The sequence below is a fragment of the Gobio gobio genome (genome assembly GCF_949357685.1).
Source record: "Gobio gobio genome assembly, chromosome: 24".
In the NCBI taxonomy this organism is placed as follows: Eukaryota; Metazoa; Chordata; class Actinopteri; order Cypriniformes; family Gobionidae; genus Gobio; species Gobio gobio.
The window spans coordinates 5,199,691-5,216,740 of record NC_137120.1 but is presented as its reverse complement, the minus strand read 5'-3'; the positions used below and the strand labels follow the sequence as shown (position 1 = coordinate 5,216,740).

The 17,050-nt window shown below is 41.3% G+C and overlaps 2 protein-coding genes across 6 annotated transcripts in view; both read right to left on the bottom strand.

Annotated features, from left to right (window-relative positions):
• Positions 1–17,050, bottom strand: part of tbxa2r (thromboxane A2 receptor) — a 285,760-nt gene that overhangs the window by 91,552 nt on the left and 177,158 nt on the right. The window lies entirely within an intron of this gene.
• Positions 1–17,050, bottom strand: part of lmnb2 (lamin B2) — a 28,182-nt gene that overhangs the window by 5,241 nt on the left and 5,891 nt on the right. For all 4 annotated transcript variants that reach the window (XR_013815848.1, XR_013815849.1, XR_013815850.1 and 1 more), the window contains exons 3-11: positions 16,479–16,635; positions 16,276–16,401; positions 13,815–13,985; positions 13,608–13,733; positions 11,208–11,428; positions 4,075–4,312; positions 1,244–1,351; positions 1,047–1,166; positions 868–966 (exon numbers count right to left, since the gene is read on the bottom strand). Coding sequence is in view for 1 of the 4 variants with exons in the window: in XM_079807865.1 (XP_079663991.1) it covers positions 868–966; positions 1,047–1,166; positions 1,244–1,351; positions 4,075–4,312; positions 11,208–11,428; positions 13,608–13,733; positions 13,815–13,985; positions 16,276–16,401; positions 16,479–16,635 (1,366 nt within the window). In the remaining 3 variants the exon portion in view is untranslated. The remainder of the gene's footprint in view (positions 1–867; positions 967–1,046; positions 1,167–1,243; positions 1,352–4,074; positions 4,313–11,207; positions 11,429–13,607; positions 13,734–13,814; positions 13,986–16,275; positions 16,402–16,478; positions 16,636–17,050) is intronic.

The window sequence follows — 17,050 nt, the reverse complement described above, 5'->3', positions numbered from 1 at the left end:
AAACCTATATTAATTTATATATTTTTTAATAAAATAAATATTATTTATTTTACTATATTTTTATAACAATGAACTTAAATTTCAATAACTTTTATATAATTTAATTCTATAATTTTTTTCCACTTCAGCAATAATCTGCCAAGTGTCTTCTTTTAAAAGAGACCAACCATAAGTCTTTAGTCCAAAGGGTTCATGAATTACAACCATTTAAGTTTGGGTAGTGCATTTTCACGAAATGCTCAAAAAGGGGGGTGACAGGTAAAGGGTTAAATTATGCGGGGTTTCTCATCACATCACTTCACCATGTGACATCAGAAAGCAGGCTCCTGATTGGTTAACGCGGCTCGAATTGACGGCAAAGTTCAGATTTTTCAACTCAGGCGAATTCGCTTCAAATGCACATAAAGCACGAAATAAAATCACTCGCGCGTAACACGCAAGACGCTCGATTCGCACAAACTGGACACGTGAATGAGGCGAAATCACGTCAACGCATCTTTCCATTGACTTAACATGGAAATCACTCGCTCCAGACGCTCGATCCGCATTTGGTGTGAACGCAGCATGATATGCGTTTTAATGTAAGCATCTGCTATTACTGTTAATAAGGTGTCATTGATTTACATTACAAACATCAGAATTTCATCACTTTGTCCATATAAAAATCAGCATCTGCACCAATTTGCATATTTTTGCTCAGTTTGGGCCTCTGAATAAACTTTCCTTCATATTCTCACTATTAACTATGACTTCTGCCCCCAATAAACTCCCAATTACTAGTAAGTACAGTAGTTACGTTTAGGATAGTCAATATTCACGCTATTTAATAGTGAGAATTGGACGCTAAACTAAAAAAAAATGTCTGACCTGCTGATGGAAAAGATCTTCATCTCCAAAGTCTCCTTCCTCATCATCACCGTTCTCCATTTCTAGCACGCTTTTCGTGACGGTGCGCTTTGCCACTTCCTGCAAACAAAGTTCAAGTTTGGTTGTTGCATTCGCACGGCAGAAGAGCAAAGGCCAAAGCATGCTGGTGTTCCTCATACCTCTCCGCTTGAGTTGGCCAATGAGGTGAGGATGTTGTCTCCGGAGCCCCAGGAGCTCTGGCTCTTCCACAGCAGGTCTGAAGGAGGACTGTGGGACACGCCGGCATCAGCGCTCCACACCTTCACAGAGACAGTGGTTTAACATCTACTCAACGGCCTGAGCTGAAGCAAAACGAGAAGCGGTCCAATACACTCACCGTTACCGTCTGACCGGCCTTCAGGACAAACTTGGGGCTGAATTTGTAGGTGATTTCCTCTTCGTCACCAATTTGTCTCTTTAGTCGCCAGCTGCCCAGAGATTGATCCTGAATTTGGGATAAAATATGAATGCGGGAAATTATTAACATGTGAAAAAGTTGTGAAAATGTGACCTGAAATGTTTAAATATGCAAACGAGGCAGTGTCTTATTTGCATACATGAATAAATGGAACATCATCAAACTGAAATATAGTACATTCATTTCATTGAAAGAAGAAAAAGGGGCATTTTGACTGCACCAGAGGGTTAAATGTGTATTTTGGATGTTTTCTTTCCACTAGTCTGAAACTATATGAAAAGCCAAACAGTGAGTGAGAAAACATATTGCCCTGTAGCGTCTTGCCTTTAAATTAGGGCTGGACCAGAATATTCGAATATTCGTTCGATGGGTTGGTATTCGATTTTCAAATTTGTGATTCGAATATTCGTTGTTGTTGTTTTTTCGCGAACACCTGGCATCCCGCTCAAAACGGCTCTCATTCGCGCTTGCATATGTTTACACTATAAAATACAATACTTTTCTTCAATTATCTTATAGCCAAGCCATTTTTAATAGCCTCGTTATACTTAATAAATATATTTGCTTCTTCTTAGTGTTCCCTGCAGCAGAGCGCACAACTGTACAAGCTTATATGGCAGAAGCCATGTCTGAGCTTGCATTTTGGGTTAAACTGCGTTCGTTTGACATTGTGGAAAATAGAATAATATAATCAAAATGTATTATCCTTTTTATACGTTAGGGATGTGACGGTGAAAACATGTTCCCTCAGCGTTTCCCTCATTGCTGTGCTTGTGCGCTGAGCGGCTGAACGCATGCAGCTCTGCGCCACGTTCACTTTCGGTTTGCCAATTCAGGGGCGGTTGCTTGAATTGTGGGTTCATTAGCTATTATTCTATAATGAAAAACATAGCAACAAAACAGTACAATGACAAACTCCCTTAAGTAGGCGCTTTTACATCGCTTTAAAACCAAATATTCCGCGATCATCTTGTAATTTAGCTCCTCGCTCTCGTGTAGAATATGATCTGACTGCTGCTGCTGATGTGCTGAGACGGCCGTTAGTTTGGCTCGAGTGGCACGTTCAGTTTTTTAATTGTAGTTAGTCTTAGACCCGAGCACGGCCGTGTCCTACAGCTTACCAAAACTATCGGCCCGAGTCCCGTGATTTTTTTCTTTTATTTTTTTATCCTCCCTATTAAGGCCCGGGTATACTTCACTTACCGCGCCCGGACGAGTCACGCGCGCAGCCCTGTCCGCGCGTCTTTTAAAGTATACTACACAACGGATGCGCGCGGAGGATCGCGTTCGACACATGCGCAGTAAAAAAGTGTCTATGCTCTACCAGACATCGGAGGGCAGCACTGAGTCCTGTCATCAACGGGACATTCGCTGGGCATGATCGGAGAAGAACTGTAGTGCATCCACCATTGCTACATAGTTTGGAAGAAACACTGAAGAATCAAAAATTCTCTCTTTTTTTCCCAAGCGTGTTGTTTTTAAACCGGTCTTTGCACACTCTTCTTCAACGGCTGAACACTCTGCTCAATACTGTGTGTATTGCCACCTAGTGGACTCTTCTGTACTGCTGGCGCATGCGCTGTTGCACGCGGACCGTCCGCGCGGTCTCAAAATTTGGGCTGCGCGCGGACGGGGTGTGCGGCCGAAGTATACCCGGGCCTTTAGGCCTACACATCGCTGCAGCCATTAAAATAGTTCAGTTTTGTTTTTAATGGCAAAGTAGGCCTAGTTATATTTTGTTTCGTTTCTTTATTAAGTTAATTTAGAAAAATGTTTAAAGCATTTTTTTGATTGTTAAATTAAAGTTTTCTTTTTTTTAAGTAACGACCAAGCGGACTGATGAGTTAACAACACATGTTTGATCCATTTATCCTCTTAAATCAACACTTAACTTGTCTTGCTTATAATACGTTTTTTTTTTGTTGAAGAAACGTGTTCAAAAATAAATAAATAAAAATTAGGCAGGTTGTCTTAACTTACACCTCTCCGCAAAATTAATATAAATCCGATCTTCAATTCTTGCGCTATATGCACGGAGTTCATGTCAACGAAAGCAACAGATATGAGCTGCATTATAGGCTATTCATCAGCTCATTTCAAGATCAAAGACCGCAATATCAGAACGAGTGATCTAAGCACTGTAAGAGCATTTAGTCTCATTCATTTTAATGAAGATGATTGTGTTTTTGAGCATCTAAGAGGTTCGGCAGTTTGCGTGTTGGCTTGCTTTACTCATTTGCGGCGATACTCTAAACACTGCGAGCCGTCTTAACAGTCGTGTTGTCATAGTCTCATGTTGTTTCCACCAGCGCTGCACACCTCATTGTTTCTTTTAATTAATGAATGTCTAAAATATAAAATGAAGGAAAGCCCACGTTTGAGGTATGACGTGAAAATTGTCCCGAAGCCCGGCCCCAGGGGCAGAAATAGGGGCTCTTAGTCTGTTCTATAACTGAACAGAATTATTTTTACTAGCTACTATAATATATCAAAACTGGGACGTAACAGATCTGTGTGTTTTGTATCACTAGTTCATTGCCCGTTCGCGGAGCATATAAGCCCTGCCCGCGTGAGGCACGCCGCTTCTCCAGATTCCAGACTTTATTAGAGAGAAGGATATGTTCAGCTCCTTCCCTCCGAAGCTTCGAATATTCGATGTTGATTACTACAGAAGCTTCGAAGCTCAAAAAATGGTATTCAGACCAGCCCTACTTTAAATGTGACGTGTAAGTGTGACAAATTCCCAGTACCTTGTCAGAGTTGTTCCTGAGGGTCACCGACTTCCCCTCCAGGTCGATTTCCTCAATGCTGACGCTGCCCGTGGCTTCGGCCTGCTGGCTGATCTGGACCTTCGGGGCGGAGCTGGACGCTTCCTCCAGCTCCACACGCTTTCTCTTAGCGCGAGAGCTACGTGAAGACGTGGAGGTGCTGCTGGCGGTGGTGCGGGACACCGTGACCCGGGCGGACGGGCTGGGGGACAACTTCAGCCTACAGGAGACGGGACACACAGATTAGGCATTCAAGAAACAACAGGAAGACGTGTGTGATGGGTAAAGGCCCGTTCACACCAAACAACCATAACCTGTTTATTATAAGCATGAGTTGGGGAAAGTTACTTTGAAAAAGTAATGCATTACATTACTCCCTTAAAAAGTAACTAATCGAGTTACTTAGTTACTTTTTAAGAAAAGTAATGTTGCGTTACTTTTTCTCTCCTGGGCTGGGCTTGATTTTGTTTTTGTTTTTTGTTTGTTTTTGTGCAAAGGTAAAGACCTCTTCATACCAAAATTGAAATAAGCCCCAGGCTGAGGTAAAAATGCAGATTCACGCATGAACACTAGAGGGCGCAGCTCTGGATAATGGAGAATAGGATGCTGGAGAAAAAAGTTTTACCAATAAAAACAAAAATCTAGTAATTTTCATCATCAAAGGTCAGTAGCAAGACATTGGTAAATTAAATATAAAAGGTAGATTATGCATAAAAATAGTTGTTTTATTTAAAATTTAATTATTGGAGGTTTGCATAGTACTCTGATTTTGCATTTGACTGATTTTATTCATTTTGAGGAGTCCAGAATCTTTATTGTGCAAGTGAGATAAATAAATGCTCACATTTAGTCTAGAACTACAATAACCATCATGTTCACACACACACACACACACACACCTCTGCACTTACTCTCAACATGGGGGCAGGAGAGCTGTCAGTCAAATTAATGTGAAAAATAACATGCGTTACTTTTCTGAAAAAGTAACTCCGATATTTTGTTGTAAATTTGAAAAGTAATGCGTTACTTTACTAGTTACTTGGAAAAGTAATATTATGTAACTCAAGTTACTGGTAATGCGTTACCCCAACACTGATTATAAGCATGAGTTGCAGTTGTGGCTACTGCTTTAAACACTCAAGTGCTCTGTAGAGCACCTATTACACTCTTCCATGTTCATCCCTCTTTAGTGTGTAATGCTGTTTGAGCAGGAAAAAGGAGTTCTCGATATCAGTGTCTGTTTCTAAACTCCTGAAACTCCTCCATTGTAGTCTTGAGTTTTCTTCCGGAAACCGACACGTCTCAATATTCCTCATTTAATAATAATTTGTTACATTTATAAAGCGCTTTTACGTACAAGGGGGGAATCTCCTCAACCACCTGGATGATGCGACGGCAGCCATATTGTGCCAGAACGCCCACCACACACCAGCTGATTGGTGGATTGGAGACTGAGTGATGAAGCCAGTCTGTATATGTATATGGGGATGATTAGGAGGCCATGATGGACGGGGGCCAATGGGCAAATTTGGCCAGGATGCCGGGGTTACACCCCTACTCTTTATCGAAGGACATCCTGGGATTTTTAATGAACACAGAGTCAGGACCGGATGAGACGGTAATATTTGAATTATTTAATAATTTAAATAATTCATACGCAGAATAAAGGGGCGGGTTGAGTTAGTTAGTAGTGTGTTGAACGTGTTGTTAGTTAGCCGTGTCCACCAAAGCGTTTTCACGCGGCTGGCTGGCGTATACAATTGTTTTCAATGGCAGCGCCACTTTTTTAGAACACCATGAACATTACGAGGCGCTGAGCGAGTATTGTTGAAGAATGTTCAACTTTGAGTATAACGCAGCGCTCATCACGGTCACTTTGCAACCAGCCGCCCAATCACAGTGGAGGAGGGGCGGGACAAATACTATACAGACCAACCGCCACGTTCTGCTTGTACAACGTCAACAGATGAAAACAAGCAGTATAAAAACGAAAATGGCTTCTTTTAAAAACGTAATCTCTCTATCTCTCCATCCATCTATCTATCTCTCCATCCATCTATCTATCTATCTCTCCATCCATCCATCCATCCATCCATCCATCCATCCATCCATCCATCCATCCATCTATCTTGAATTTAATGGATCTGAAATGAAAAAAATCAGGAAGTAATATAATAATCAAACTTTTATTAAGTTACATAACAAAACCTAAAATATTTTTAACAATAAATATAAATAATACCAAATAGGCCTAATATTATTCTTCAAGTTATGTTCCATCAAATAAAATAGTTTTTAGTTATCTGAATTACTGCACACAATCACAGAATGGTTCTCATTAAGAACAGGAGATGCTGCACTGAATAGTCTCTCACTGTCTGTCACTGTTCTCCAGGAAAAATGGCATTTGGGGGGTAAAATATGTGTTTTTTTGGCAGGGTTGCCTGCTAAAATTCACATTCCTGGGTCTAAATATCACATAATTGGGGTCGCTTCAACCCGCGGACATGGAAAAACATCCTGCGGGAAAACCGCAGACTTGGCAACACTGCTAGGGGCAGATAAATACCTGTGTGCAATCCGCGCAAGCAATGGAAAGCGGCCTTCGTTCGCGCGCCAGTAGTCAAGGGGATTGTGGCTTCTGGCAATGGTAGTTCAGCTGGACACGTCTCTATTTGTTCTGACATGCTTAATCTTTGATAGGCAGACGCGTCGCATGATAACAGCTCGACCGTGAGTGAAACCGGAGCACTTGCGCATGAATGGGAGGGGCGGGTGACATTCATTTTCGGTTTACGTTTTCGGCTGTTTTTTTAAATTTCGGCCCGAAACCAACAATGCCATTTTTGTCCGAACATTTTCAGCGGCCGAAATTTCGGTGCACCCCTAATAGAACCAATACAGAAACAAACCATCTGCAAAATGAGAGGCTAGTAACACTTACGCAGATATTTCGTATCATAAGCAAAGAGTCTGAACTGACAAAAAAAAAAAAAAAACGTTGCGCTGCGAAAACGCTCAGAGTCAGGCGTTTTCAACAGAACGACTAGTGTTTCAGCCGGCTAAAAACACTTTGGTGGACAGGCGCGGCCTTATGGTAAGGGGAGGGACATTTCCCAAACATGCTGATCGACCAATCAGAGTGCATTGTGCTTTTCAGAAGGAGGAGCTTCATAGAGACAGGAACTAAACAGAGCGTTACTGACAGACTGGGAAGAGAGGAGCTGCGACCATGGAGAATATGAGGAAATAATCAACATTCAGACATGAACTCCTGCTCTAGTAGAGATCAAACTTGTAAAACTCGTTTAAATTTAGTCCGTTTGTTTTAAGGCAGGGATGTCCAAACTTTTTTAAAAGGGGGCCAGATTCGATGTTGTGGAAATACCTGGGTCCCTTTTCTATTATATATACACATGACATGTTTTGTTTCTTGGAAACATGACAGATTTGACAAAAGCTTGAACTGACAGTTGAGTAGCTTGAGATAGGACACAGGAAATGTATAGATATTTAACACTATCATCAACCAAAAAGTTTTAATGGGTGAAATTTAAATATTATTACTGAGATAGAACTATTCTTATTTAAATTTAATAAGTGCTCTATTTAGATCACCACAGGTAAAACCACACTACAAAAAATACTCTTCTTACTTGGCATTTCTGTCTTTTTTTTTTCAGTCCAAATATCTAATAAATCAAGATGCTTTTACTAAGGAAAATTACATATTTTTTCTTGATTCCTGGGGGAAAAAAAACTAAATTAATTGAGTTTTTGCTTGAAACAAACTAAATGATTTGCCAAATGGATTAGAAAAATAATCTTGTTTCTGTTTGGGACAGAAATAAGATTCCAAACAGAAACATTATTATTCTTACCCCATTGGCAGATATGTTTTAACCAAAAACTCACTTCAATTTCCAGAAAATATATCTAATGTCATTTAACTTAGTAAATGCATCTTGATTTTAAGAATTTTTAGATATATGTATACTAGAAACAAGACAAAAATACTAAATTAGCATTTTTTGCAGTGCACACAAGGCAAAAAGTTAAAGTTTATGACAAAAATAGTCTGCAGTTTGGCCTTTGTTACTAATTGAATACATGTCTACATTACAAATCAAATAAAATTAGATATTAACCTACATTTCTGACAAATTACCACGTTACAGTTCGTGTTACCACAGTAAATCCATGATAAATGATGGTGAATTGTTGTTTGAAAAGTATCTTCACTGAATCGGCTCAGCTGATTTGCACGTTAGTGTTGTTGATTAAGTCAGCGCTGTTTAACTGGATTTAAATTAAATCAAATCACAGATTCGCAGCTCGTACCGGAGACCTCAGCGCTGAACTCCAACACTTCTCATTGGCTGTTGAGTGGTCATGTGATCAAGACACTCGGCAGATAAACACATTTGTTCAGAGTCAGAGTTTGCGAGTTGCTCAGAGCACAAGTAGCTCTGTTTCGTTCTGCTTTGGGCGAGGTTTCCCTGGCCTAAAGTCTAGTACTGCCACCTTGAGTTGACTTCACTATCCTCAAACAATTAAAACTATATTAGTTATCATTCCTGGTGCGAACGCACCTCAAGAACGATGACTGGGCAAACGCATGCTTATGCGACTGCGCTGCCGTCTTACCTTTCCTTCCTATCAGCTGTCCTCCAAATTTCTCAACTGCAGACTATTTTTAACTCGTCTCCTCGTCTTCATGCTAAATGAGCTCTGACTTCTCCCCCAGATTATTTTTGACAACTGGCTCGATCGCATCGCTCACGCACGAGTGGGAAACACAATTATCAATCCAGCGTGACATTTTACAACCTACCTTTCACCTTGAGAATTTCAAGTATGAAGCACAAAAATGTGAAGTGGAGCATTCCTGGACATGTTTTGGGCTGCAGATGAATGACGATAATAAACACCTGCCAGAGCGACATCAGCAGCGAGAAACAAGTGCAAAGTGTGTGTGCAACGTTGACCGAAATGCATGAAGGAGTCACAAAACCAAGTGCGCCTCAGCCACAAGCTTGTCCAATGGCATTTGAAAACCTCGTAATGTCGTGTTTCAAAACTAGTTTTGTCTTGTTTTCCAATTAAAAAGATCTAAATCTTAAACGAAGAGGCATTTGAGAAGCAAAACGAATGTTTTCTGCTCCCATTGGCAGGTATTTCTTCTAGTTTTAAGCACAAACTTGCTTCATTTTTCCAGTAAACAAGACTTAATATCTCAAGTAATTTTGCTTTAAAGTAAATATATCTTGATTTAAGAATGTTTTGTACTCGAAAAAGAGACAAAAATACAAAGCAGTCCTCTATTTTTGAAAAATATGGTGTCTTTTCATCTTTATGCAGATGATACTCAAATCTAAATCGTGCTTCTTTCAACTGCGTCTACTCAATAAAGTTAAGCCCTTTTTATCCAAGAGCGATTTTGAAATTGTAACATCTCGGCTTGACTACTGTAACTCACTGTATTATGGTATCTCTCAGACCTCTATCTCTCGTCTGCAGCTGGTCCAAAACGCAGCTGCTCGACAGGAAACGAAAATATGATCATATAACACCTATTTTAAATGTCTTTGCACTGGCTCCCTGTCAAGTATAGGATTGATTTTAAAATCTTGTTATTTGTCTATAAAGCTCTCAATGACCAAGGACCTTGTTATTTAACTGAACTAATAATTCCATATAACCCGACGAGAAATTTGAGATCACGTGACCATGGCCTTCTGACAGTACCCAGAGTTAGAAAGGCATGCTGGACCCAAACCCTGGAATAGCCTTCCTCATTATATTAGGCATGCCCCATCACTCACTACTTTTAAATCTCATCAAGACATATTTATTTTCCGTGGCTTTTAATACACTCCTTAGTACATTGTCTTGGTTTCTCGTTTACTGTTGTTTTAACTTATACCTTGTAAAGCACTTTGGTCAACCTTGGTTGTGTTTAAGGGTGTTTTCACACCTACCTTGTTTGGTCCGGATTTTCGGACTTTTCAGTTTGGTCTGAATCAAAATTGCAGGTGTGAAACCACGGTCCGGACCAAACAGACGAAATCTGGTCCGACGAAAAGAGGTCGTGTCTCGGTCCGGATCAAACTGAACAAAGGTTCGCTTCGTTTCTAGTGTGAAAGCATTTTCTGTACGGTTCGGACTTTCAGACCATTTACAGGAAGTTCCTGTTTATGTTTAAATATTATAATGTTATTTTTAAATTCAATCTAGGCTACATTGATTATGAAAAGATGCGCAATATGTCAGAAGACAGAAAGTCAGAAATGATTTTGAACTAAATTTTGTATGATTTTGCGTAGAAAGCCTTTCTTTAATGGGAATTTCGTTTTGTATAAATTGTATCTTAATTTTAATCAACGTTTAATCAGATAATTGCCTGGATTTAATAAATAAGAAGTAAATAGTCTATAGCAGACAATAGTGGGAGCGATCACATGCTTTACACATGAACTGGAGCGCGTCTCAAATAAACCGAAACTCAGCAGAACCTTGCCTCTCGAACATGAGAAATATGTGTATATAAAGCTTGAAATGTCCACTTTTAAACGTAACGAATAAAAAATAGTCAAGCAATGCGCACTGGCAACGATATGCGTCCGTTCATTCATCTTGTTAAAGACGCACGTCCGTTTACAAACCAATCAATGTCCAGATGCCGCCCACATAGATGAAGACGAGTGGCATGTAAAGTTCTTTAGTGCGCTCACATAACTGCAATGTGAAACCAAACCAAAACTAACCGAATGTATAAAAAGTATCAAAACATGAACTTCGGTTCGGACCTTGGTGCGGACTTTCAGGTGTGAAAACGCCCTAAATGTGCTCTATAAATAAACATTGATTGATTGATTGAAAGCAGTCTAGCAGTGAGCTGCCTAAAACTAGCACTGCATACCAAGACAACCTCCTTCCAATGTCCCGATTACCAAAACACTTCAGCAATTTCGGCCACAGATGTGTTTGAATGCCTTTCAAAGCAAATTAAACAGCATTTTCAGCTTTTGAAGTGTGGCCTATAAAAGCTGTCTAGGCTGACATTAGTGTCATTCTTTAGATGATTATTGGTGTGAGTGCTTCCAGACGCTCACCTGTCCTCTTCGCCCTCCAGCAGTTTCCTGTAGGCGTTGATCTCCATGTCCAGGGCCAGCTTGACGTCCAGCAGCTCCTGGTACTCGTTGAGCTGCTGCTGCATGCACTCCCTCATCTCCGCCATCTCGCGCTCCTTTGAGTCCAGCTGTCGGCGGTACTTGTCCCTGTCGCTGGCCAGCATGCCCTCCAGCTCTCGGATACGCTCCTCAGCTGCAGACGCCTGCGGGGGGGACGAAAACAAGTCAGAAATGATGGAAAACTATTCTGCGGCTGAACAATACATCATAGTGAGGTGCTTTCTTCTAATGCTACACTAGGACTCAGAGAACACACGTTTATATGTTCATAAAAGGACCATAAAAGCCAAATCTTACCAACCAAAGAACGTACTGCAAAGAAGACCGGGGATGCATGGATATTAATATTTTGGCAGATACCAATGATCAATTATTCGTTATATTTTGAAAGCCGATATATTGGCCGATAAATCTAAATTAGATACATTTTGAGAGGCTGAACACAAAAACAATAGCCTCACCTTTACAATGATGTTCTCATTATAATTTTATGTAGCTTATATGACACTTTTTCCCCTGATTCTAATCATTTTTCAAGCAATTAAAAACCATCATGGTGAACCGTGCACATATGAAGAGTCTCAGCTGAAGCAAATAATCCATTACTTATCAGGCCAATAACATTAAAAATGAACATACACTATAATCGCCAAAAGTTGTGTGACGCCTGCCTTTACATGCTCATGAACTTCCCATTCTTAATCCGCAGGGTTTAATATGGAGTCGGCTCACCCTTTGCAACTCTATCAGCTTCAGCTCTTCTGGGAAGGCTTTCCTCGAGGTTTAGGAGTGTGTTTGTGGGGATTCTTCTAGAAGCGCATTAGTGATGTTGGACGAGAAGGCCTGGCTCTCAGTCTCCGCTCTAATCCCAAAGGTGTTCAATCGGGACAGAAAGGGGCCGTCCCCAAACTGTTCCCACAAAGATGGGGGCATGAAATTGTCCAAAATGTCTTGGTATGTCAAGTCCCGTTATCCTGGCAACCGCCAAACCCAGACTCGTCCATGGGATTGTCAGACAGAGAAGCGTGATTGGTCGCTCAGAGAACACGTGTCATTGCTCTAGAGTCCAGTGGCGGCGCGCTTTACCCCACTGCATCCCACGCTTTACATTGCACTTGGTGATGTAAGGCTTGGATGAGCTGCTCGGCCATGGAGACCCATTCCCTGAAGCTCTACACTGTTCTTGAGCTCATCTGAAGGACACAGAAGTCTGGAGGTCTGGAGCTCTTGGCGACTTCTGTGACCCTCAGCATGCGCTGACCCCGCTCTGTGACCCTCAGCATGCGCTGACCCCGCTCTGTGACCCTCAGCATGCGCTGACCCCGCTCTGTGACCCTCAGCATGCGCTGACCCCGCTCTGATTTCACTTCGTGGCTGAGTTGCTGTTGTTCCCAATCGCGTCCACTTTGTTATAACACCACTAACAGTTGAGCGTGGAATATTTAGCATAATATTTGGACTTATTTCACCGATCACGGCCCCAGGCTTGAGTTCTCTGAGCTCCTGAGAGCGGCCCATTCTCTCACTGATGTGTGTAGAAGCAAACACACACACACACACACACACACACACACACACACACACACACACACACACACACACACACACACACACACACACACACACACACACACACACACACACACACACACACACACACACACACACACACACACACACACACACACACACACACACACACACACACACACACACACACACACACACACACACACACACACACACACACACACACACACACACACACACACACACACACACACACACACACACACACACACACACACACTCCTGAGAGCGGCCCATTCTCTCACTGATGTTTGTAGAAGCAAACACACACACACACACACACTCCTGAGAGCGGCCCATTCTCTCACTGATGTGTGTAGAAGCAAACACACACACACACACACACACACACACACACACTCCTGAGAGCGGCCCATTCTCTCACTGATGTGTGTAGAAGCGTCTGCAGGTCTAGAGCTTGATTTATACACCTGTGGCCATGACGTGATTGAACACCTGAACTCAGTGATTTGGAGGCGTGTCCCAATACTTTTGGGAATATAGTGTATATCAGCCGATACCGTTATAGTGGCCGATATATCATGCATCCCAGTTTGTAGAAAAGCTACTTGTGATGATTCATCATGTGACTTTCTTTATATACATCTCAAAATGAATCTCCTGTAATCTTAAAGTTGCAACTGTATTTTCCCACTAAACGTATGGCAGTGTAAGAGCAAGGGCAATGTTAGCCGTAAACCCATATTTCGGCCGCTGTAAGTGGACTGGTACCTGTTTCTGCAGGCCGTTGAGCTGATAGCTCAGGCTCTCGATCCTCACATGGGCTTCCTGCAGCTCCTCTCGCGCGGTCAGCACCGCTTTATCATTCATGTCGGACGACACCTTGGCATTATCCAGCTGTGGAGAGAAGATTCCTGTCAGCAAGCGAACCACAGTCCCTAAAGCATGGAGCAGATTGAGGAAGCTGGGGTTTCTGACCTTAGCAGTGAAGGTCTGCTGCAGCTCGTCCTTGTAGAGCCGCACCTGCTCCTCGTGCTGCCTCCGCAGGTCCTGAAGCGCCTGCGCCAGCTTGAACTCATAGTCCTGATGCACACCTGAGTCCACCTCCACCACACGCCTCTCCTGCCGCCGGCGCGTCTCACGCACCTCCTGTCACACACACACACACACACAGGTTACAGCTTCACACACTCATCTCCAGATTCAGCTCTCACACACACACACACTCATCTCCAGATTCAGCTCTCACACACACACACACACACACACACTCATCTCCAGATTCAGCTCTCTCACACACACACACACACACTCATCTCCAGATTCAGCTCACACACACACACACACACACACACACACACACACACACACACACACACACACACACACACACACACACACACACACACACACACACACACACACACACACACACACACACACACACACACACACACACACACACACACACACACACACACACACACACACACACACACACACACACACACACACACACACACACACACACACACACACACACACACACACACACACACACACACACACACACACACACACACACACACACACACACACACACACACCTCCATATTCAGCTCTCACACACACACACTCTTCTCCAGATTCAGCTCTCACACACACACACTCTTCTCCAGATTCAGCTCTCACACACACACACACACACCGGTTACAGCTTCACACACTCATCTCCAGATTCAGCTCTCACACACACACACACACACACACACTCTTCTCCAGATTCAGCTCTCACACACACACTCTTCTCCAGATTCAGCTCTCACACACACACACACACACCGGTTACAGCTTCACACACTCATCTCCAGATTCAGCTCTCACACACACACACACACACACACTCTTCTCCATATTCAGCTCTCACACACACACTCTTCTCCAGATTCAGCTCTCACACACACACACACACACACCGGTTACAGCTTCACACACTCATCTCCAGATTCAGCTCTCACACACACACACACACACACACACTCTTCTCCAGATTCAGCTCTCACACACACACACACACACACACTCTTCTCCAGATTCAGCTCTCACACACACACACACACACACACACACACACTCATCTCCAGATTCAGCGCTCTCCATTAAATGGTTCTGGACTTAATGGTTAAGGTCATTATTAGTAATGAAGAAAACCATGAATTTAATATTAAAACAATTTATCAGAAGATTCAGTTTAATTTTACTTGATTCTGTCTTTTCCTGGACTTATAAATGCTAATGGGTCTAATTAATTGAAATCATGAAACTTATTTAGTTTAACATCAATTTTCATTTAAATTTGTCTGTGGTCATTGGACATGAAATTTAACAATTTATTAAAAGTTCAACAAAAAAAACTTGGGAACCTATAACCTGTGTTTTAGTTTGTCCCAAATAAAGGTTTTCCATTTTAAATTTTTCTGTATTCTCTTTTTTCCCCCTTTTTAATTCCGTTTGGACAATGGTAATATATTGTATAGGTTCCTAAAATGTGTTACATTTTTAATAAATTGTTCTATGACCATTGTCCACACAAAATTAAAATGAAAAAAAAAGAATCCATGAGGGAAAATTTAGTCCCAAAAAAAGAAAACAAAAGGGTGAAAAATGAATTTGAGACAATTTTTTATTTTTATTTTATAGCTTCCTAAAATGTGTTATATTTGTAATAAATTGTTCTGTTTTATTTTGTCCCAAATTTTCAGCCATTTATAATTTTTCTGGATTCGCTCTCGAAAAGTTGTCATTGTTTTGGCCTCCCCCCCCCCCCGTTTTAATTAAACATTTCTGGGCTATTTTTTCCCTTTTCCATTTCATAAAACTTTTGATTTTTTTTAACAATAATAAAAAAATAATGATTTTTAGGGCCCTATGAAACCAGATATATTTCTTATGAAATTACATTTTATTGCTCTCAAATTTCATGTCTTCCAGATTCTATTTTAATCGTTTAATTAATTTTGTAACGATAAATTGAATTCGTAAAACCTTACCAAACTAATTCATTTAAATGTGTACAATAATAGGGTTCAATTAATTGTTGAAACTCTGTTGTCTGTTTAAATTTTTCAGTATTTATGATTTAATACAAATGTACTTTTAAAAGCATTGGCAATGCAATGAAGGCATAAAACATTAACAATTAAATTAAAAACTATTTTTTTTTAATTCAGTGCTACACTGTAAAAATTAAAGCATCATTCCTTACAAAAATAAAGCATTTCTTAATATTATTATTATGACTTTGAGAAGTACATTCTACTGCACAATAGTAATATTTGTCACAATTTCTTCAAGTTAAGCCAGACTTTTATTTTGGCGGGTTGTGAAATGCTGCTCTGGAGATGACGGACATGTGTTCAGACGCTGAAACCCCTCTGACCTCCTCAAACATGCTCTTCCTGAACTCCAGGTCCTCCGCCAGACTCTGGCAGCGGTTCTCCAGGTCCACCCTCATCAGCGTCTCCTTCTCCAGCTGTTTCTTGGCCACCCCATGAGCATCTTCAGCCTGCAACCGCCACACAAACCCTCCGTTAGACGGCCCTCAGCAGGCGGAGGAAGCGCGGGTGTGGATGATGGACTTACCTTGGCCAGCTGAGCCTTCAGGTCGGCCAGTTCAGCGGACAGAGAGCCGCTCTCGCTCAGGGCCGTGTTCAGAGCCGCCTCCTTCTTATTGGATTGAGCTTCCAGCTCCTTAATCCGAGCCAGAGCCAAAACCAGATCTCCATCCTTCTTCTTGAAGCTGGAAAACAGTTTTTGATTATTAATGATTTTTTTTAAACTATCTTTAGGAATGTCTGTCAGTGGATTCAACTAATATCTTTTACAATTGAATGTGTCTTTTAATATTAATTTTCATACCAAAACGTGAACGGTGTTCAGTTTTAATGCATTCAATGGGATTATGTAGTAAGTAGTAAGTTGTTGTAGTAGTAAGTTAAAGATGTGTGATAAAGACGGCATGTTTTATTGATGCCAAAGGGCAAAGTTCGTATAGACACCAACGACAAAAGATGTTTTATGGTTTTAAAAAAGATGTGTAAAATGTTTTATGGCCATAAAATGTTTTATTGAACAAGGACACTTACTACGTTAAAGATGTTGAGCTCATTCATTTCTTTACTTTTACAGTCTTAACTTTAAAAAAAAAAAGTAAT